Source organism: Zootermopsis nevadensis, unplaced genomic scaffold (assembly GCF_977971745.1).
Source record: "Zootermopsis nevadensis isolate Lab colony 2312 unplaced genomic scaffold, Znev_1.0 Znev_ptg000001l, whole genome shotgun sequence".
In the NCBI taxonomy this organism is placed as follows: Eukaryota; Metazoa; Arthropoda; class Insecta; order Blattodea; family Termopsidae; genus Zootermopsis; species Zootermopsis nevadensis.
Genome location: NW_028259133.1, coordinates 14974017 through 14995589, shown reverse-complemented (window position 1 = coordinate 14995589; position 21573 = coordinate 14974017). Strand labels below are relative to the sequence as shown.

The window sequence follows — 21573 nt, the reverse complement described above, 5'->3', positions numbered from 1 at the left end:
TAATGTGGCGTTGAAAAAAATTCTAATTCAGTTCAGGATCGTAGGATAATCAATCACCTTCCGTTACTGATTTATTTAATGTCAACAATGAAATTATAGTTACAAAGTCATTCCTTTCATAGTCTTTTGTTTGAACAAAGCAGAAAGTGCTGTATTGCACTGTGTATAGAAAATTCATATATAAAACAATCACAGACAACCCTACAAGATCTTACAACCATTCTGTCACAAGAAATATAAAAAATATGTCATTTTACAAATACTGAACTGTATTTACAATAACCTTTATATTTATTCTGAACACTAGTCATGTTTTACATTATACGCATGCAAGAACCTACATGCTAGAACAGTTCTTGTTCTAAACTGAATTAATTGTAACAGGACTGAGTAAATTTATTTTACAATTAATTTGAACAGGTTTTTTGTATTTTGTGGTTATTCTAAATGCTTATTCTTAATACTAACAAAGTTTTGTTTTACTTTCTCTCTTCCAAATTGTATGACCAGTAAAAGTAATTTTATATTAACATCCAGATTTGCTCTATTTTATTTTAAATCTGGATTTGTATGGCTTGTATCTCTTGTAGATGAACTGGAAATGGCAGGTCCCTGTAACATTTCTTCTTGCGTCTGTGTAATGCTAGGAATTCGTTGTGTCGTCGTTTCGTCTGCAGTCTGTATCGTGCTATCAAGCAATTCTGTATTACTACTTTGTGACTGCACAGAACAGACTGGAAGCAGTCTTCCCCTGAGGATCTGAGGAAGTGGAGGTGGTGTAGGAATAAAATTTCTTCCTGACTCTCCTTCAACATCGCTGATTTGGGTTACTGTCGATTCTGAACTAGTAAGGATTTGCATCGGATGAAGATTGTTAGGGAATGGTGGAGGCGTAGGGATATTGTCTGTTTCAGAAATATCTCTTGAATAATTTATTTTGTTCTGTTCTGTACCTGTTGGGGTCTCTTTAGAATAAAAGGTGTTCAGGAATGAAGGTGATGAGGTCAAGGAGGTGGAGGCCAGTAATTCTTCTGAATTATTGTTTTGAGTCAGTACTGGAGTTGTTGGAATCCGCCTGGCATGAAGTACATGAGGAAATGGAGGCGGGACAGGAATATTACTTTCTGAATCAGCTCTGGCACCTGTAGGGGAATCACTGCCTCTGTATTGCTCATGTAACTCTTCTAATCTATTACATAATGCAGTGCTACGATGGGTGGTCCTAGTAACTTTGTTGTAAAGCTGTTGACACTGCTCCTCCAACCTCTTGAGCCTAGCCGCACGGGCTTCTGCAATTTCTTCAGGTGTTCTGCTGGCCTTCAAATGCTCTTGACTATATTCCACAGCTCCTAATTCCTCTGAACTTTTTGGGCCATCACATGAATTACGTTGATTACACGAGTTATTTCCAACATCTGGCTCCTCTAATGTACTACTTTCATCTGTCTCTTTTGAAGTTGTGTTTTCTAACAAAGAATAATTTTCTGTACTGTTTTCTTCAACAGCTTCTGTTTCACCAGACATTATCGCATGATCTGGTTTTAAAGTAGAACAAACAGAGTCACCAGCTTTATCACTGGGAAGGTCAGGTGTCATGGGGATTGATGATGATATAGGTGATGAACTAAAATTAAGAGGATCTTCCTGTTCACAACAGTAAAATGACGAAAAATAATCTTGCTTTGTGATGTTATCATTTATAGTTTTTGGAATTTGAATAGGAGGTAAAGAAAATATAGATTCTAGAGCTTGCAAATTATGTCCTAAGATGTCATCTGTCCCAGCTGTAATATAATCAAGGTTCCTAGAAAAGAATGACAGCTGTTGCTTTAACAATGTGATTAATGAAATTGTGGAACAATCATGGTGGGCTGGAGGATCCATTCTGCGGCCTGATACATCCTCTTCTTTGGTATTATGTTGCAGAGAATCAAAGCACATGCTTGATGAGCACGACTGCATTTCAATATAATAGGCGTCTTGCTGATCACTGCTTGCAGAACCTGAGCGTTCCGAGTTAGGCAGTAACTCGGCTTCCAAGTCCATCATTAATTGAGATTCAGAATGATTTAACAGCTCTGCATGTTCAGAAGCAGGAGATAATGGCATTATATTTGTTCCTGACAGGATGGGTTCATTGAGCAATAGCTGAGTTTGCTCAACTGAACTACCTGAACTGTTAGCCTCACACATATCTGAAGAACTGAGAGACATGTGAGATTGTGGGAAATTTGTGTTCAGTGGAGATGATGTGCGAATAGCCCCAGAGTGAGCATGCAGACCAGAAACTTTCCCAATCCCCGGATCCAACTGTCCAGTATCCTTATTTGTTCCATCATCATCTTCACAGCTATCATCTCCTCTCTCATCTGAAAAACCACTCTCACCTGAATTGTTGAGCAAGTCCATAGGTTGTTTCTTACGTGAAGCAAACTCCTTTCTGAGTTTCTTCCATTCCACTTCGGATTCAGAGTTTTTCTGTCGAGCACGCTCCCACTTCTCACGGCAGTACTCCAGTTCCTGTTTCAACTCATTAAGCATCTTGCGTTTCTCATGAAGCTCATAGCGCAGTATTTTCTCATGAGTGTGTAGTTGCTGGTGCTGGGTCTGCATCCGATCAACGACATTCCATGTTTTTCGCAGTTCAGATGATACTACGGACAGTTTCTGCTCTTGGTTATTCAGCTTACACTCCAAGTGTCCGTTCAGCTGTTTCAGACGAGTCAGCTCCTTTTGAAGTGATTTCTTTTCTAGAATCAAGTCTTTGAGTCGGAGGAATGTTTTACTAACACTAATGACCAGACGAGGGCCAGATGGTGTATCAACACTTTTATAGCAACTATTTTTATCATCGTCACAGTCCTCAACATAATTTGGAGCTACATGATGACTAAGGAGTTCCATAAGCACCTTCCAAACTTTGGGTAGATTCAGAGCTATATCCTGAATTGCCATACCATTAGCACCTTCTTCAGATGAACTTTTACTGTTGACTCCAGCCACATTTTCTGCTGTGAGATCATGGGCAAATGGAGAGGTTTCTGTCTCCAAGTTTGCTTCATTGTCCTCAATCCTGTTACCTGTGGGAGAGCTTGATGTTGAAGCTGTACCACTGTCCACTTGGGTCACTATGTCTAACAGCAGTTTTGGCAAAGTGGCAGCAGCCTCACTAGAGTCTTCCTTTATTGTTATTTCTGTGATAAGATCATGATTTTCCTGAAGTAGTCTAGTGAGTTTATCAAGATCCATGTCTGTTGCAGTGCTGCTAACTAGCATCTGGGTAAACAGGTTGTTTATATGTGAGAGTTCATTGGCCAAACCTCGACTTTTATCCTGAGAATCATCGAGCTGAATCTGCAAATTAGAAGTTTCTTCTTCTTTCTGTGACAGGGATATTTTCAATTCTGCCAGTTGCTGTTCAAACTCTGCTGATTTTTTTATTTCTGCTTGTAAAAGTTGAGATTTCTCTTCAGACTCGCGGACTAATTTCTCCTTTTCTAATAAAACGACTTTCATACGTTCCTCATACAGACCCTTCAAACTGCGAATGTTTTCCATCTGAGATTCATATTCAGTTTTTACATCAACTGATACTTTCCCATGTACTTTATCTGTAATCGAAGCTTCAATTTCCTTCAGCTTCTCCTTCAACTGCATTACCTGACCTTCCCTTATTATCAACATTTGTTTGCTTATAGCTGCCACTTCCTTGAGAGCCACTATTTGTTTCTCAAAATGCTCACGTTCAGCTACCAATTGTGTTTGTAGCCTCTCTAGATCTTCAGTCCTCTCTGCAAGAATCTGGCGTCCATTTTCTATTTCAAAATTTAATCTTTCATTTTCTTGACTTAGTTGTTTGAGTCTCTTCTTATCCACTTTAATTTTCTGCTGTGCCTGTTCCAAATCTAGAGTTAATGTCTCTCCTTGTCCTGATTTTCTGCCACTACCAATATGCAGCAGACTCTGCTCCAGTTGTTTTCGAGTTTCACGTTCAGAATTCAGTTCTGTCCTTAATCTCTCCATTTCCGAGGAAACGGCGTGCATTACTCGTTGCCGGACTTCCCTCCTTGTAATCATTTCTGCTTGGAACCTCTCCATTTCTGCCTTTGCCTCTGGACTCCTTATCCGCACAGCTGCTGACTCCTCAGACCCACTGCTTTCTCCTACCTGCAGCTGTTGTTGCTCTGGCACATCATGTGTTTGCAAATCAACTGAAGTTGAAAGCAATAATGTCTTTGCAGATTTAAATTCTTCTCTCAGTTTCTCTAATTCTTTTGACAGACACTCCTTCTCTTCCCTCTCCTGACTAAGTACTGCTGTTGTCTCTTCCACTACTTTCCTCTCACAGATTAACTGTTCTCTCATTTTTTCTGCTTCTCTTCTATTTATATCCCTTTCTTCCCTTAGTTTCCTCATTTCAGCAATTATTTCTTCTTTTGCCTCTCGTTCTGCATCAAAACCAGACCTAATCCGCTCCATTTCTAATGTTATCATCTGTCTGTCCTCTCTACCTGCCTGTATCTGGGCATGAAGTTTCTCAAATACCATCTGAGTTTTTTCTGCTTCACATTGCAGTCTGTTTATTTCTTCAGATTTACGCTGTGACTCTGCTGCAAGCTCTACATGCATTTCCTCCGTTCTCTTCTCAGCGGCCTGTTTCGCCATAGCTAGTCGCATATTCTCTTCTGCAAGGTGCTGGATAGTTTGCCCTAGTGTTAGTTCCCTCTGCTGCCACGCTGTTTCTGATAATGTCACTTCTTCACATAGCATTGTGGCTTCTTGTACGTGTATCTTAGAAGCTGCAGCATTTGGCTCCTGTGTTTCAACCTACGACAGCATGTGCAAAAACATTAATAGGTTTTGTTATAAATTAGTGACCATAAAAAGTGACAAATACTTAAATATTTCTCTAGTTCATTATTCTAAATAAAGTGTGTGAATGGCAGAATAATATTTCAATAAGCTGCTACTACTTTCTTCCGGGGAGAATACTGATTAGTGAATAACTACAAAGGCTTACTAATCACATACACAGATTAACTTCAGGAAATAAATGGAGGAGAAAAAAATCTTAATATGATACACATTTATCATATAAAATGGGCTCATATGTAAAATTCTGTAAATTTAATTTTATATTATACAGAAAAAATCCTAATGTCTTACAGTTTGTGAGGAAATTCTACTGTATCCTTTAAAGCTGATTCAATTCAATTCATTTATTAAAGTGCTTCACAACAGCCAAAAAGGCCAATAACAGCCAAGCACTAACAACAATACAAAAGCAAACAAACAATGAACTAAATATATAAATGTACAACATTAATTTATTGCAAAATAATTAATAAGTAAATCAGCTAAAAATTATACATAAGTAAAACAATAATTAAGTTAACATCAGCTCAATTTTGAGCAAACAACATACAAAATAAAATGTCATACTAAATAAACAAAAAAAAAAGATTATTGTTTAAAAAGCTGACTGACATCAGTAGGCAAAACACAATCTTTGTTAAAGATGTCAATGCTCCTACAGACTGCATTGGCAGCAGAAACACATCTGGCAGAGGGACTAGCCTTGAAATTACATTGTACAGTAAAGTTAGAGTAGTCTCTGATAGACCTAGTGGGTATGCAGAGACTAACTGTATCAAAAACAGATGAGCAACTAATTTTGCCTTTAAAAACATTAATGAGGAAAAGCGCATCCAAAAGACTCCTCCTTAAATGCAACGATAGAAACTTTAATCTGACTAATATATCATCATAATTATAAGCACAAACGCCATTAGAAAATCTAGTGTAACATAGAGCTACAAATTTCCTTTGAATCCTTTCCAGTTTAATGGAGTCAGTATTAGTAATAGAGTTCCAAACAACGGATGCATACTCAATTTTAAAACGGACTAAGGTACTGTACAAAACCAAAAGGCTATCAATAGCGGAAAAGGAAAAAGTAATGTAACAAATTAAACCAAGCATTTTTAAGCTTTGTGAGAATATATAGTTGATATGTTTGTGAAAATAAAGCTTACAGTCCAATAGAACACCAAGTTCTTTAACACAATGGGAGCGTGCCACCAGGTTGTTACACAATTTGTAATTAAAGTAAATACCGTTTGTCTTTCGGGTGAACGATATAAGTCGTTTTACTTAAATTAAGTTGCATCCCATTCACAAGACACCAATTTTGCACTGAATGGATGTCGTGCTGTCATCAGTGCAGTCATCAGCAAATAAAAGGCACTGTGAATGATGTATGGAGTCGCAAATATCATTAATAAATATATTAAAAAGAAAGGGGCCTAGGGTGGAACCCTGAGGCACTCCACACTAAATACGATAAGAAAATGAAACAGTTCCAGAGACACGAACAAAGGCTTGTCTGTCAGAAAGATAACTATGGAACCAATCAACATAATTAGGTGATAGTCCAAAGTTTCTAAGTTTATCAAGAAGAATATTCTGAGGAACTAAGTCAAAAGCTTTAGTAAGATCAAAGTATACTGAATCTGTTTGTCCTTGAGTAGCAACTGAAGGTAAAACGGAATTAAGGTAAGTAACCAAATTGGTGGCTGTGGAATTACATGTACGAAAACCATGCTGTGAGGGATTTAATCTGTACTTAGAAAAATTTTGCAAGTGATCTAAATAATAAATTCAAATATTTTGGAAAAGTTATTAAGAACAGAGGTTCTTAAGATGTAAACTAGATTTAAGTGGCTCTGGATACAGTACAATGGCAAATATTTGTAGTAATGGTGATCAGCCTTTATAATATGTATGAACTTTATAATATCGGACACTTCCTAACCAAGCGTCTACTTGGTAACAGTTCAGTTACATGATCACCACTTCCCACAGAACTTCTACCAGTGTTTATTGCAGTTACCCTATTGTATATGAACATTAAAACTTGATAAAGTATTCATTCATTCATCTGTGTTGTCAGTTCCTCTACTCTATGTTTACCATTACCTGGTTATAATAAGTTCTCATGTTTTTATTGTTTGCTATGTTGCCGTTTGAAGTCTTGGTCAGGCATGTAATAAAACTGAAAATACTGTAAACTTATAAACACAATATGAACTAATGATTGGAAATGCCTTTTTATCAGGAAATTAATATTAGTTTTTGTGCAGTGTTTTGACATAGTTACATTTTGTGTGCTGCGGTGCTGCAATTGATAAGGCTCCCACCAAGGGTCATGTTTCACCTGTTCTTGGCTGCTTGAATTTCCCATATTTCAGGTGGACTTCGTTTCCCTTTCTACTACAGATGTGCCACTGTCAAACTAAAGGACAAAATAACAGATGGATCCACCTTTTCTTAAAAGTACAATAAGATGTTTACTATGAACCTTAGTCAGTAACATGCAAATACAGGTGACTCATTATATGTGCTTTCACTATCCACGGTTCTGCATATCTGTGGTTATAAATATATGTCTATATTTAATTGTCTATTATTATTATTAACAACTGCAAGTCTTTGTGCCCTAATATTAGGACTGACTCACTAGCACAGAGAAAGCCAAAACAACTACCCTTCAAACCTGACTCAGCCTTTTCAGATATTCCTAGCCTTACGGTCACTTAAATGAGTGTACAATTTATATTAGGGCACAAGAGCCTGAACATCTTCCATTTCATCAATGTAAATAGCCAAGAAAAAAAGAAAGAGAAAAAGGAACTGTTAACATTGGTTTTTTTATTAATTTTCCTTAGCCTAACATTAATTGTTGGGATTGTCTAGACTGTCCAGAAGAAACTTAATGCAAATCAAACTCATAACAAAGGAATAAAGGTTTATTAATTCCGCCATACGAAATTGACATCAAAGGTTAGGTACAAAATATTTTGAGAAAAATGTTGCAAATAATAAATAAATTTTAAGAGAAGCACAAATAAACTGAAATCTTGAAAGAAATTTCTCTTTCTTTTAGTCCAAAATAAAACATTTGTACATCATTCCAAATACTTCAGCATTAAACTGCTAACACATGGTGAACTACTGGAACATGTGCCACAAGCAGCATGTAAGATAAGTTTATTTTGCACACCATTGAGAAACTAAGAATGTTTGGGAGTTTTCTTATCACAGGTTTAGTGACACATGAAGGAACTGTATTTCAATAATATAAATTATTTGATGATTTGTATTCTCTATTAAACAGACTGGCATAAAACTCTTTTCTGTTAATACTGATATAAAAAGAGGGAAAGATTTGCACCATGGTTTTCCTTCACTTCTTAAACAAAACTCCGGCAATAACAGAATATTTTACTTTACATTTACTCAAATGGTATATACTTTACTTTTCTGTTTTTTCTCTAGTTTTATACTCAATTACAATGTCAAACATCAAATCTCTTGTTCATATATGTGTGTTTTTGACCTGCAAATTTGCTTCCCTGTACATATAAAGCAACTTGGACCTAGCTGAATAAATACTTATAAAGCATTTAATATGTATAAGAACTTCTAAATGTCTCACCAAATATTTCTCAGATGGAAAGATTTTCCAGACACAAGTAATATATACTTTACAAAAAGCAGATTAATTAAAATAAATCACACTCATATAACATGAGCATTCATTAATGAGAAGAACGAAAACAAAGAAGTTAGGAATATTATCAGAGATTGTACTTATCAAGTAACCATAAGAAGAGTTTGAGCTGTTACAAAATACTATATACAGGATCAATATCTAAGTCATCCAGTCAACTTACATGGTAAAATGCAGTGGCCAGCTGTTGTGTACACCTCTCCAGAGTCAGTTTGCTTCTAGTTACTGCTGATGGCAGAACTGTAAGAACCAACATGAACTTCTACGTCACTCGAGTCTCGTGCTTCTTACTGCGTTTGTTAACATAATGTCATATCAGTTAGTACACTCACCTCACTGCTCCTAGACAATGGATTTATAAATAGAATTACAGATGCTGAACTTCCCCATGATGTCACTGCAGCTGGAACAAAGAACTGCAAGACTACAGAATTGTAACAGTGCATTAAAACTTATCACAGCACCTGGTTTACAAAATTAGAACTTTTAATTATTATATTGTTCAGCCAATACTCCTGCTGCTGGTAACAGGTAATTTTAGGTGAAACAGGAATTTTATTTTGAATAAAATTGTTTTATCACTTTGCAACCAATTTTCTTTTATCCAGTAAAAATATTTAAAACTGAAATTAATAGTTTTAAAATATAAGTACTTTAACCATACCATTCTGTTTCAAATTGACATGAAAGCCAATACTATATATATTATATAAATGCAAAGAAACATAGACATACATTAGTAAAATCTTCTCAAGCTATCAGCTACATCAGTTGATTAAAAATCACCAACATTTCAAGGAACCATCTATCTCATCATTCTTTAACTTAGGAGTTTAATTTTCCACCTTTAAATTCTTATCAGTGAAAAGGCAAAACTACAAAGCTGCCATTCTATAATCTGGTTTCTGCATATTAAAGATCTATGGAAGGACAAAATATGTCTTCCAAACAACAAATTAATTCACATCTAAAGATAACATTTATATTTAGAAAATGGACATAAATGGTATAATATGGAGTGAATTTAAGGATGAAATATGGTGATTTTGCATCTAGTCAATGCAGATTCAACATGTATGTATACATAAAATACAAGGACTTAGTTACCTACTTGTGCTGTTGTCATATTCCAACTTTTAATTATTTATAAGTGATAATATTAGGTTTATGTATATTTTATTCTTTAAACAAGTGATGAAAATTATTCAAAAGCATATAACTCAAACTGCTTCTTTTGTACTAGAAATTGTATTTTCCACAATTTTCCTTGTATTATATATGCCACAAAAGCACAATACTTCATGTACAAAACAGAGATTCATTACTTAAATCTGCAAATCACTACAACACACAGAATATGAACATTCTGTTTATAACTACACTACCCAGTCTCCTGTAGCTATTCTGGGAAACTCTCAACCAAACAACAGGCAGGCTAAGAATAGACACACAAGAGTGGCTCCAGCAGAGAGGCAACAGGGGAGCTGTGTAGTCCCACTAGAAGTACAGGGCAAATCCATGTGGCACAAAAGCTGTCATTATTAACCAACTAAATCTTTTTTAAAATCCAAGTGACAGAAAAAATAAATAAGTGATAACATGGATAAGTTCAGAAGTTGTCCATGAATTAGAAGCTCTGGGAAAAAGTGACTGTCCTATTCAATTAAAATCAGCACAAGAAAGAAAATTCACATTTATTCATATTTATTGTGCATTAACAAAGTACAATGTTCTGAACAAGCCTTTTTAAGTGACTGTTAATTCAACTTACAGAAATATCATGTTTTTTCTGTGAAACTTCCAAATGACTTTCTGTTTATCCAAGCATGTAACCATTCTTCAGGTGCTAAAATAAAGGGAACTGGCACAGGAACAAAACACTGATAAAAAATCAGAAAATGGCAGCTCCTGAAATATCATGCTACAAAGGCAGTGAAAAATGCAGAATGTGCCAAAGAGCTAAGGAAGAGTACATAAAATATCATGATGTGGTGTGCACATAACTACATTGTAATATGTGTAAACAAATAGAAATGAAAGTATAAAAACACAAATGATATGAACATATACATATGCCAGTCAGCTGAGTAAAGTCATAATAATGTTAGCATACTATGGAATCACCAAATTACAACATGCAATAAAGCTGACACCACACTTTGGGATAGAAAACACATGCACTAATCGAATTTTCTATACCAACTGTCAAATGTAGTAAGAAGGAAGCAGAAAAACTATGTGGAATGTGAAGGTGATACCAATAATTACTGATGCAACTGAAAGCTTATTTCAAATATTTCAAAAGTATTTTCATGGCATCCCTGGTAAATACTCTGACACTAAACTACAAAAAATGGTCATTCTGGGAATAGAACACATCTTAGGAAAAACTATCATAGCGCTTCATTAACTGCAAACAAAATATATTTTAAAACATCTATCTCACTGACAGAATTTCATATTTTTAATTCAGACATATATAAAAATGAATAAAGCTCAATCTTTCCAATTTACATCAAATTTAATGTAAAAGAAGGTGAAATAAGAGTGAATGTAGAGAGCTTATATCTTTAATGTATTTTTCTATGGGGATAATTTACCACCTAGAAAGATGAGTGATGTAAGAAAAATAATGAGGCCCACAACAGAAAAGTATTATTTCAAAGTTATTAGAGTTAAATCTGCATGTCCTTTCTTTGAGATTCTGTGATTTTTTGAGAAGTTAAATCTCTTACATATACATAACACTCTTAATGATTTTTTCTTATAAATCTACTCCTCCTGTTAAATGAAATATAAGAATGTTCTAGTACCAGACTCCATCCATTGGATACAGATGTTTTAAATCAATGTTTTTAATTTCTTTTCAAAAAACAACACAAAAGCAGACAATTATAAATGCATAAAAACTAGTAACAATTAAGAAAACAACAAACAGTCTAGATTTTATACTGTACAGACTGTACAGTTTGGAGCCAACTATTCTTGGCTGTCATCATCTGTTAAACATATACGTGCAGTGCGCAGTTGGTAAACATGCAAGGTCTTTCACAGGATAAAGACATTATAATAAGAAAGGTTCCTTTACATATTTATATCTTGTGACCAGACATGTTGTATCTGCCAACACATCTGGCACAAATTCTGATAAATGACAGGACAAGATCAAGGTAATTGGCAGAAGGTAGTAAGACTTTCGTTAACAGAGAAAAGGCAATTTGAAAGGAGGTATTTAGTGTAGACATATTAGTATCAAAAAAAGGTTCCAAGCCCACAGCATGCCAATTCTCACTCTCACTACAGGCTTCACTTTTGTTAATTCCAAAATCATGTTTACAAAGTGGCTTCATAGGAAACAGATAAATATTTTATCAGTATAATCTGCTTTGCAGAATAATGCCATCAGTTCACAGTCAAATATTTCAAAGCTAGAAAACTGATAACAGTTAAGCGACTTATGAAGTACTAAAAGTTACGAACCATGAATACAAAGTATCTAAACAATTCTTATTAATATGTAACAAAAAATACTTCTGAAAGAAATAGACTTGAAACATTCTCATTACAACAGAATAATAACCTAAGTCCCAGAACAGGGGTAGGAATTTTCTACAAATTCTATAAATATGTTTGTACCACAGAATTCTTAGTTTTAAAATATATCATAAGCCATAAATGGCAAAACTATGTTTATATGTTTGAAAATGAATAACACAACACTAACTCTACACTATTCAGTTTTTGAATAATATCTTCTTGGAATGATTCACAGCCTAATTACCAGAAAAATGTCAGTAAATATTTATAGTTATGAACTAAGTTGTAAAATGTCCATTCCCTCAGTATCTAAATGAAAAAAACATTTAAAAATTGCAATATATATATATATATATATATATATATATATAATGAGTTAATACTGAAACATTTCAAATAATAATGGTTCTGTTCAATATCAGACACCACTTACTTCAAAACTGATCATCAACAACTAATGCAGACAGCACATCAACAGCTTCAGGCTTTGATAAACTTTCGTTAACATCTGTGAGGGTTTTCTCACTGACAGGTTCTGCACAGTCACCAGGATATTGTTTCTCTGCCTTTTTATCAGCAAACTTAAGCAAATTTTATTCTTTGTTACCAACTAAACAAATCTGTTCTGCTTCATCACAAGATAATGATTCAGAATTAAAACTTACAGAGTGACATGAAGCCTCATAAGGCTTTCTGATAGAAAAACATTCTGCATTATCTTTGGTTATAATTCAGTCCCTTCTCAATTTCTGCGACTACTATGATCATGTCACTTTGTTCATGGGGTGCAATGGAAATAAGCAACCGAACTGCCTGCTTCAAGACTTCTTAGTGTTTGAGAGCTCCTCAAACTGATCTTCTATGTTGTTCTAATCTGAAATTAAAAAATCCATCTGAAACAATTGTATTTTTATTTCAAACTATAAAACAATGAAGACACACATGGCTGACAAGTGGAAGCTCAGTTGGGATTGCTACCCCAGGGCCTGGGTGGGGCCTAGTAATGGTCTTCAATATACCCTTTTACTATTTCATAAAAATAAAGATACAAGCACTGTGCAAACATTAAAGCCATCCAATTCAACTCAGTTGTACTTACAGAATCAAACACACCAAGACAATAAACATTACAGACTGACCCTCCTAATAAAAAATATTCTTTTCCTTTTGCAGTTGACATCTGTCCCAAAGAGTTGGGAGCTGTAAATGTTAAGACAGGAATTTACTACTGATAATAAATAACAGATTGAAAGAAAAAAAATTCACAGCTAAGTTTTGTCATACCTTAGAGGTGGAGTCGCAAAGCATATGCAGTTAATGTATTACTTGTTCTTGACAGCCAATTACAGGTTTCAGCAAACACTCTCTTTACAACATTTTTAAAACACCCTGAGGAGGATGCTCCTCTGTGACATCTGACTGTGTCTCACTGTTGAGAACTTGCTTCACTAGCATCTGCACACAAAATTTTACCAACACACTTATCAGCAATCTTCACAGTGCTCTCAGATACTTATATTTGGCAGAAATGAGGGTGAGAAAAAAGACCTTGAATATTTTACAGGCCACTAATAATAATAATAATAATAATAATAATAATAATAATAATAATTTATTTACATTCCATGGATCCATAAGACAGTCAGATGACGATAGGATGTGGAAAAAGTCATAATAAAAATAATAATAATACAATACATATTATAAAGTACAATTCATACTATTATATAAATTTCACATAATACAAAACAAAGTATTCACCTAGAGAAATGATAAGCTACAAATAGATCTACCCATTACACACAAGAAAAATTTATCACTTATTTGTAAACAACATAAATTCATTGACAGAGTAAAAGGAGTGTGTAATTAAGTATCTTTTTAATGCTACCTTAAATTGCTCCTTCTTATTTACAAGACTTGAGATTTGATGGTAGACTGTTGAAAATTTTGATTCCTGCATAATATGCACTCTTCTGAAAGCATGAGAGGTTGGCAATTTGTCTATGAAGCTGATTTTTATTCCTTGTGCTGACACAGCAGAATTAGTTTGAAAGAATTCTTGGTTATCTACAATAAAGTTCATTAATGAGAATATGTATTCACAAGGTAGAGCTAAGATCTCTAATCTCTTAAATAGACTTCTACATGAATTTCTAGGTTTTATACCAGCCAATAATCTAATAATTTTCTTTTGTAAAGTGAATATTTTTTTACTGTTTGATGAATTTCCCCCCAAAATTATTCCATACTTCATTAAAGAGTGAAAATAGGCAAAATATACTGATCTGAGTGTGTCAGTGCTTGCTGACATGCAATAGAGATCTAACTGCATAACATGCGCCACTTAACTTAGGTACCAGTTTATCAATATGATTTGTCCAATTTAGGTGATTATCAATTTGCAAACCAAAGAATTTTGTGTTTATTGACTCTTGTATATACTTCCCATTATAACCAATACTTAAAGCAAGCTGTGGTGAGTTATTTGTTATAAATTTTATTATATTCGTTTTATCTAGATTTAGGGCCAGCTTGTTAGCAGTAAACCATTTACTCATATGAGACAGAACTATGTTTGATGTTGAACAGAAATCATCAAAATTTTTATTAGAAATTATGACACTTGTGTCATAAGCAAATATTATGGGTTCTGTTAAAGTATTTATTGTTTTCATTGTTGGAGGAAGGTCATTTATGTATATTATAAAAAGCAAGGGCCCTAAAATTGACCCTTGGGGAACTCCAGGTTTTATTGTTTTCCAGTTTGAGAAAAAAATTTGTTTGTTTTTAGGTGCTTTTACTTTCACCTTTTGTTTTCTATCTGTTAAATAGGATCTGAACCATTGCGCTGCTATTTCTTGAATGCCATAAAAATGCAATTTATCCAACAAAATTTCATGATTTACACAGTCAAAAGCTTTTGCTAAATCACAGAAAATTCCTCCAACATGCATTTTTGGTTAATAGATTTAAGCACATTGTTTGTTAGCTTGAAGGCCGCATCTTCAGTGGATACACCTTTCCTGAAGCCAAATTGTTCCGGGATTAATATGTTGTTAGCACGCATGTGATGACTTAATCTATTGTACATAATCTTTTCAAGCACTTTAGAAAAAGAAGTTGTAAAATGAAATTGGCCTGTAATTTGTCATACTGGTTTTGTCCCCTTTCTTGTACAGCGGTCGTACTACTGATATTTTAAGGCGGTCCGGGAAAATGCCTATGTATAATGAGTGATTACAAATGTGGGTTAATGGACGACTAATTAAACCTGAACAAGCTTTCAAAATTTTACTTGTTATTTCATCATAACCTGATGAGTTTTTTGACTTGAGGGACTGTATTACACTTTTCACCTCAGTTTCAGTGGTTGGAATGATATTAAGGCCAGAAAATTTTGCAGGAAATGCAGCTTTTAAAATGGAAACAGCATCTTCTGTCCCTGTTTGATTTAAATTTAAGCTTTCAGTAATTGTTAGAAAAAACTTATTGAAGGCATTGGCCACTTTTCCAGGATCCTTTACTTTTTCATTGTTTATTAGAAGAGATGGCATCTGTTCTGATAAATATATTTTTCCTGTCTCCCTTTTTATTATGTTCCATGTTGTTTTTATTTTATTGTCTGATTTTGATATATGTCTACTGTAATACTGCTTTTTAGCCTCTTTTATAACATTATTCAGAATTTTACAATACTTAACATAAAATGCTCTTGCATTTGGGTCTTTACTGTTCCTACTGTAGATAAACAGACTCCTTTTATGTTTGCAAGATATTTTTATTCCTTGCGTAATCCAGTCATTCTTTATTTTGCCTATACTTTCATATGTAATAGGAAAACTAGCTTCAAAAATATTTATAAAAGTACACAAAAATAAGTTAAACTTTTTGTTGGTATCATTGACTTCATAAACAGATTCCCATATTTCATTCTTCAGAAGAAGCTGAAACTGCATGATTGTTTCATTATTGACTTTTCTTTTCTTCTGCTTCAAAGGTATTAAGTTAGTATCTGCAGCAATATTATTAATCATAAGGTACTGGGCATCATGGTCTGATAGTCCATTTATTATGGGAGAAGTATAAGTTGAGCTAAGTCTTATACTATCCACAAAAATGTTATCAATTGCTGTTCTTGAGTCATTTTGAATTCTTGTTGCAAAGTTTACAGTATGTATCAAATTATATGTTACTAGTAGAAAGTTCAGATGTTTTTTCCGGCAGTTTTCATTTAGATAGTCTACATTCATGTCGCCACAGATTAAAAATTCAGTTTTTGGATTATACAGATACTTCAGAGTAGCATCTAGTCCCCTTAGAAATTATTGAAAATTACCTGATGGAGCTCTGTACAGGCTTAATATAACTAAGTTGGCTGGTTTTGTCTCTAGCTGAATTGCACAAATTTCTAAATCCTGTTCTTTACAGTGTTGTGAAATATCAATTTTGTTGAAACATTGATCTTTCTTAACAAAAATACACACTCCTCTCCTCTGCAGGTTTTGTCTACAGAAACTGGAAGCTAATGAATAACCATCTAATGTTGAGGTGCAGCAAATCCTGTTCAACCATGTATCTATTCAGCAAACCCTTGGACTGATACTGTTGTGACCTTGACAAAACCTTAATCGATTCGTTACCTCAACTCGACATGAGTATGATCAGATATCTACATTTCAGCAGAAAAATAATGCAAAGTGACCTTGAAATTTCAATGGCTTCTAGTCAGCATACCCATGGGCTGACATGACCTAGCCCTATACAGTGGGTGCACATCAACATTAATGTATAAGTTTACTGTGAAGCAGGTTCAATAATTCATGAAGATTTTCAGTGCTGTAAAATTAATTTGATAAATGAAATCAGGTCTGAAGAGATACAAAATGAACAGTGAAAGTAACAATATTTGAAGATGTCAATATACATTAACCCAGAGCCCGTGCCGCTAATGCTAGTGATAGTGTTGTTTCCATCTCACTAATTCTTGTGTCTGCCATATTACTAAACAGATAATTGGAAACTAAAACATACAAGGCTTGGGTAGCCTCTAATGGCATAACATAAATGCCAAATTTAATCAAAATCCATGCATCAGTTCTTGAGGTGAAACATGCAAATGATCAGACAAACATGATCAGCCCTAAATGTGTTTATGTTATGCAAAACCTTTAAAAATATATATAAAATTAAAAAAATGGGGAATACAAATTCATAAACCAACAGAACAACAGTAATGTAAAATGGGAAAATAATGTTGTGGGACATAAAAAATTATAGTTAGTGATTGAACATTCCTTCATAAACACATTACACAATAACTTGCCTCCTTTCCTTCGTCATCTATTATTCGAGCAATACCCTTCTGTGATAATGCAATCAACAATTCACTGACAAACTTCTGGTAAGCCAGCTTCTCCATTTCAGAATGATGGGCTGCTAGCTTCATTTGCCTCTGAGCTATCTTACTCATTTCTAGGTCATTCTTCAGATCTTGGATGTGATCCTGTATGTTGTGAATTAGTTCTGATGATGACTTCACCTTCTGGAAAATTAATACATTAATAAATGAACTTAAGTTATTTTCTTAATGTTTAAGAATTACTCTATAGATGAAATATGAATCTCTCTCATTTCATTAGCAGCCTAGTAAATAATGTCTCTTCTCCTTTCTCATTACCACCTTATATACCCCATCTATGTAACCATGGAACACAATTTTTCTACAACAGACAGGGCAGCAGGATCCATAAAAGTGATTTGTGAATTTCTCTCTCTGTACAACACAAATGTTATCAGGATGTGTGAGACTGGTAATATAAAGCATCTACCAGTAGGCAACTCTGACAACAATATAATAAAAATATGTTGCCTGAAATCATGATAGGAGTAAGTGAATGTTAATTACAAATACTGTAGAAGAAAGATGAAAAATCAGCATGTATCAGCAATGGTACCAAGAAGAAAATCATGAGGTTTTGTCAGGATTACAGTGTGTAGCAAATATGAATGAAACTTTGTTAGAATGGGTACAGGCTTCTTGGCATGTGGGTAATATAGGCAATTACTACCTCAATGACTCTGCTCTAAGCATTTACTCAGGACAGATGATCTTTACCAAGTATAATTACTCTTTATTTTGCACACAAATTCCTGTACTGACCACAGAATTTCTCCTGATTCGTCATTAATCCTGGTCTCATAACTTGTAGTAAGAGGGTGTAGTTTTGTTTTGAAGAAAACTCAACTATATCTGCACATTCTCTGTTGCATATTGATTTCATATTAACAATCATTATGCTTAACACACCTTGAATACTGTCTACCATTCAATCAAAACCACTTTAAACTTTTGATGAACATGTAGTAACTCACAGAATGAGAGTTGGAGTGAAGAGTAAAGCTGGAGGTTAATGCTTTTTCACTTGAACTTCTATGAACATACTTTATGTTTGTCAACATGCCTGCTGGCACAAACCTGAAGTACTGACTGCGTCCCAATACCTGAAAACAAAATCACATACTATCTGAACTTGACCTTCTGCTGCAGGTATATGAAGAGAAAAAAAAATGGGAAAAGTAATTGAAGCTTCTAAACATTACTTCCGAAAACCAGCATATTGCACTCACAATAAAATACAATTTGTTACATGATGGACCAAATGATTTAAAGCTGAAGCTGGTTAGAATACTCAGACACAGAAATTTAAATTTCTGTGCTAATAAATACAATGTTACTAAAACAACAGGAGTAGCTGTTGTATGTGACAATACAGATTTTTCTGGGGTAATGAAAAAAGTATCTTAGTTATTCAGGGTCTTCCCAAAAAGTATATGAATTTAATGTTGTATTAAGCATTTAAAGTTAATGTTTTTGGAACCCAGAATTATAGCACCAGAAACAACACCAGTATTTAACCAAATTATAATTATAATTCTTTATAAAAATAAATAATTAATAAATGGCATCACTAGCTGAGTACCTCAATTTTCTTATTAATGTACAGAAACTGGTATTCCCTGTCAGTACAAACAACTTGTGAGTGGTATCTGCATTCAAACTGAATGCTCCTTTGTAATGCTACTTCACAGGGGCGACTGATTATCCATTCAAATGCAACACACTGTAGCAAATGTTTCCATCCACGGGGATATAAGCCAATCCAATCATGATGTGAAGGCTGTGTCTGGAAATGTAACATGAAATAATAAAGTATTAACTCCTCATATTATAGCTTCAGTTTTGCTGGATTTAAATCTCTCCATCTGATAAAGGTACATTAATGAACTAGGCTAAACATAAACTTCAAAATTATTAATCAGCTATTGTATAGTTACTGTCTGATTCACCTCCTGAAGATCTATTGCTTCACCATATCAAAAATGTTCCAAACAGAACTACACTCAAGAGAAATCCTTAAAACATATGATACACTAACCTGTCACTAATCCGGATGCTCCTTATAGTTTCTTAACCTATTACAAGTCCTCTCAACCTACATTGCTTTTTACCTGTGGCTGTAAGATCTGATATAAACCATTATGAACTTTATATGGATAAAGGCATATTTGAATGCTTCCTAGGGCAGTTTAATATGGTCCATGTTTACATGGACTTTATAAGAGGACCATCTTCCCATCTGACTTTTAGAAAATCACATAACTCCTAATATCATTTTATTCTAAACAGCATCACATAACAAGTTTTAGATAAAAAAAGTTACTTTAGGGAGTAATTTAAATTACAGCGACATTGCATTATCTCATAAACCTGTAAGGTCTAAACCTTCATAGTGTACAGAAACATGCCAATGGTTTCTAACCTTTGACATTTGTTCCCTCCCAGATACTCATACCTGGTTTTGTACATGTAGCTCAGTTTGTGGCTAATGGAAAAGAGGAAAGCCTTGCTACCACAAACAAACAAATGCATATGACCTGTCAGTATGTAAGTGGGGCAGAATGTGTGCAAAGAGGTTGTAAGCTGCCACATTACCTAGGTTCCCTGTTATATAGCATGGCCCATCCTGTTGTGAATGCAGATGACCTCACATATGAAGGGTTTGTTAGTATAATTACAGTATATCATTAACAGACTCATGTTTCCTAACAAACGAAAGAATTTTCGTACAGAAGAGCCAATTCTAAACTAACCATTTCCTTTTGCTAGAAAAATATGCATCTGTCTGAACAATTCTTTTTCATCTTCAATTTGAATTCCTGTAGTCACAGTACATTCAAATTACAAATCATTAATACCCAAATATTATTTCTTTTGTTACCACTTCAAACAACTGATTTCAAAATAATTGGTAACTTACCAAAAATCTAAGTTTCTCCATGGCAAAGAGCAAATACTTTCACAAACAAGCTTGAACAGCTACAACATAACCTACTTACGTTATCTGCAACTGCACATATTCAGACACCATCCATATCTATCGGCCACCTTCTCTATCAGCATATTGAGTACATATGCTGTGGAAGCATGAGATGTTTCTTATACAAGAACTTTAAAACTCGAAAATCTTGATAACCTTAACCTATGGACAACGGTATAACCATCGCCGTGATGATGCAGACAGCAAGGTAAACTTATACAAGATTACACTGCACTACAACCCAGAAGACGGACATCTACATTACAATTACTTTTCATTTTTAACCGTCACCTGTCCGTTTTTACCGGAGAAAACGTTCACAAGTTTGAAATAAGCCGATACTGCATATTAAATTTGTGTAAATGAGATGACACATTTGGACAATAGGGGCATAATTAATACTTTAAAATAAATTAACGGAACGCTGACATGAAACCAACCTTTGCATTAAACTCATACTCCAATAAAATATCTTCATTTACATAATATTTTGTTTTAACTTTATTAAATTTTACCATATCCAATGGCATTGTGAATGGAACAAGTTATTCTTTAATATGTAGACAGCACTAAATCACACTTACAAATCCAACTCAAAACTAAATTACACTTCTTAGCCGACAGGATATCACTGCGTTGACGGTATCGGCAACTCAGCCGGTAATAAAATTATCTGCTATCCTGCCTTAAAATTGTCCACCAATTTACACTACACATGACACACTAATGAACAATTTTGAAATCCTGATATTACTGCAGAGGAACTTATTCCATATTTAGTGTAAATGTGATTCCATTAGTAAATAAACAGCAGTGAGGGTTGAAATATTATGGATCAAGAGACAGTGGGTGAGAGGCCTGGAATTTAAGCACACTTTAACCCTCAAATATCAAAGTGCTGTTTCGTTCTGTCTTGATGCAATATTGGGCTAATTTAATGTTAGTTTTCCACAGCTCTCAAAAATAAGAAGAGTTACTAGACACGAGTGATGCTTTGCTGAAAGCAAAACTGAATGGCTTTCATACAGCAAACTGAGGAATTATTGCTATCCTTCCTCTAGCCTGATAACTCCACCTTCATTC

The 21573-nt window shown here is 34.3% G+C and overlaps 2 protein-coding genes across 3 annotated transcripts; both read right to left on the bottom strand.

Annotated features, from left to right (window-relative positions):
- Positions 1 to 58: 58 nt before the first annotated feature.
- On the bottom strand, positions 59 to 8831 carry LOC110829973 (uncharacterized). Its single transcript, XM_022064274.2, has 3 exons — positions 8736 to 8831; positions 7160 to 7294; positions 59 to 4827 (listed from the first exon to the last, which is right to left on the bottom strand). The coding sequence occupies exons 2-3, from the start codon at positions 7241 to 7243 to the stop codon at positions 550 to 552; spliced, it is 4362 nt and encodes a 1453-aa protein (XP_021919966.1). The 5' UTR covers positions 7244 to 7294; positions 8736 to 8831; the 3' UTR covers positions 59 to 549.
- Positions 8832 to 10249: 1418 nt separating this feature from the next.
- On the bottom strand, positions 10250 to 21142 carry LOC110830012 (uncharacterized). Of its 2 annotated transcripts, XM_022064366.2 has the most exons (6): positions 20931 to 21140; positions 19093 to 19296; positions 18485 to 18613; positions 17436 to 17654; positions 13394 to 13564; positions 10250 to 12983 (listed from the first exon to the last, which is right to left on the bottom strand). In XM_022064366.2, the coding sequence occupies exons 1-5, from the start codon at positions 21018 to 21020 to the stop codon at positions 13478 to 13480; spliced, it is 729 nt and encodes a 242-aa protein (XP_021920058.1). In that variant the 5' UTR covers positions 21021 to 21140; the 3' UTR covers positions 10250 to 12983; positions 13394 to 13477. The 2 variants fall into 2 exon arrangements, with proteins under 2 accessions (XP_021920058.1, XP_021920076.1); XM_022064384.2 differs by lacking the exon at positions 13394 to 13564 and having other exon boundaries at positions 20931 to 21142.
- Between the last annotated feature and the right edge of the window lie 431 nt (positions 21143 to 21573).

Excerpts from the sequence above, each read along its gene's own strand:
- LOC110829973 (XM_022064274.2), bottom strand. The coding sequence starts at position 7,243 with ATGGGAAATTCAAGCAGCCAAGAACAGGTGAAACATGACCCTTGGTGG. Across the intron at positions 4,828-7,159 it reads AGCACCGCAGCACACAAAAT|GTTGAAACACAGGAGCCAAA; the intron begins GTAACTATGTCA and ends ATGCTGTCGTAG.
- LOC110830012 (XM_022064366.2), bottom strand. The coding sequence starts at position 21,020 with ATGCCATTGGATATGGTAAAATTTAATAAAGTTAAAACAAAATATTAT. Across the intron at positions 19,297-20,930 it reads AGTATGAGTTTAATGCAAAG|ACACAGCCTTCACATCATGA; the intron begins GTTGGTTTCATG and ends TTACATTTCCAG. Across the intron at positions 17,655-18,484 it reads TTCACTCCAACTCTCATTCT|AAGGTGAAGTCATCATCAGA; the intron begins GTGAGTTACTAC and ends TTAATTTTCCAG.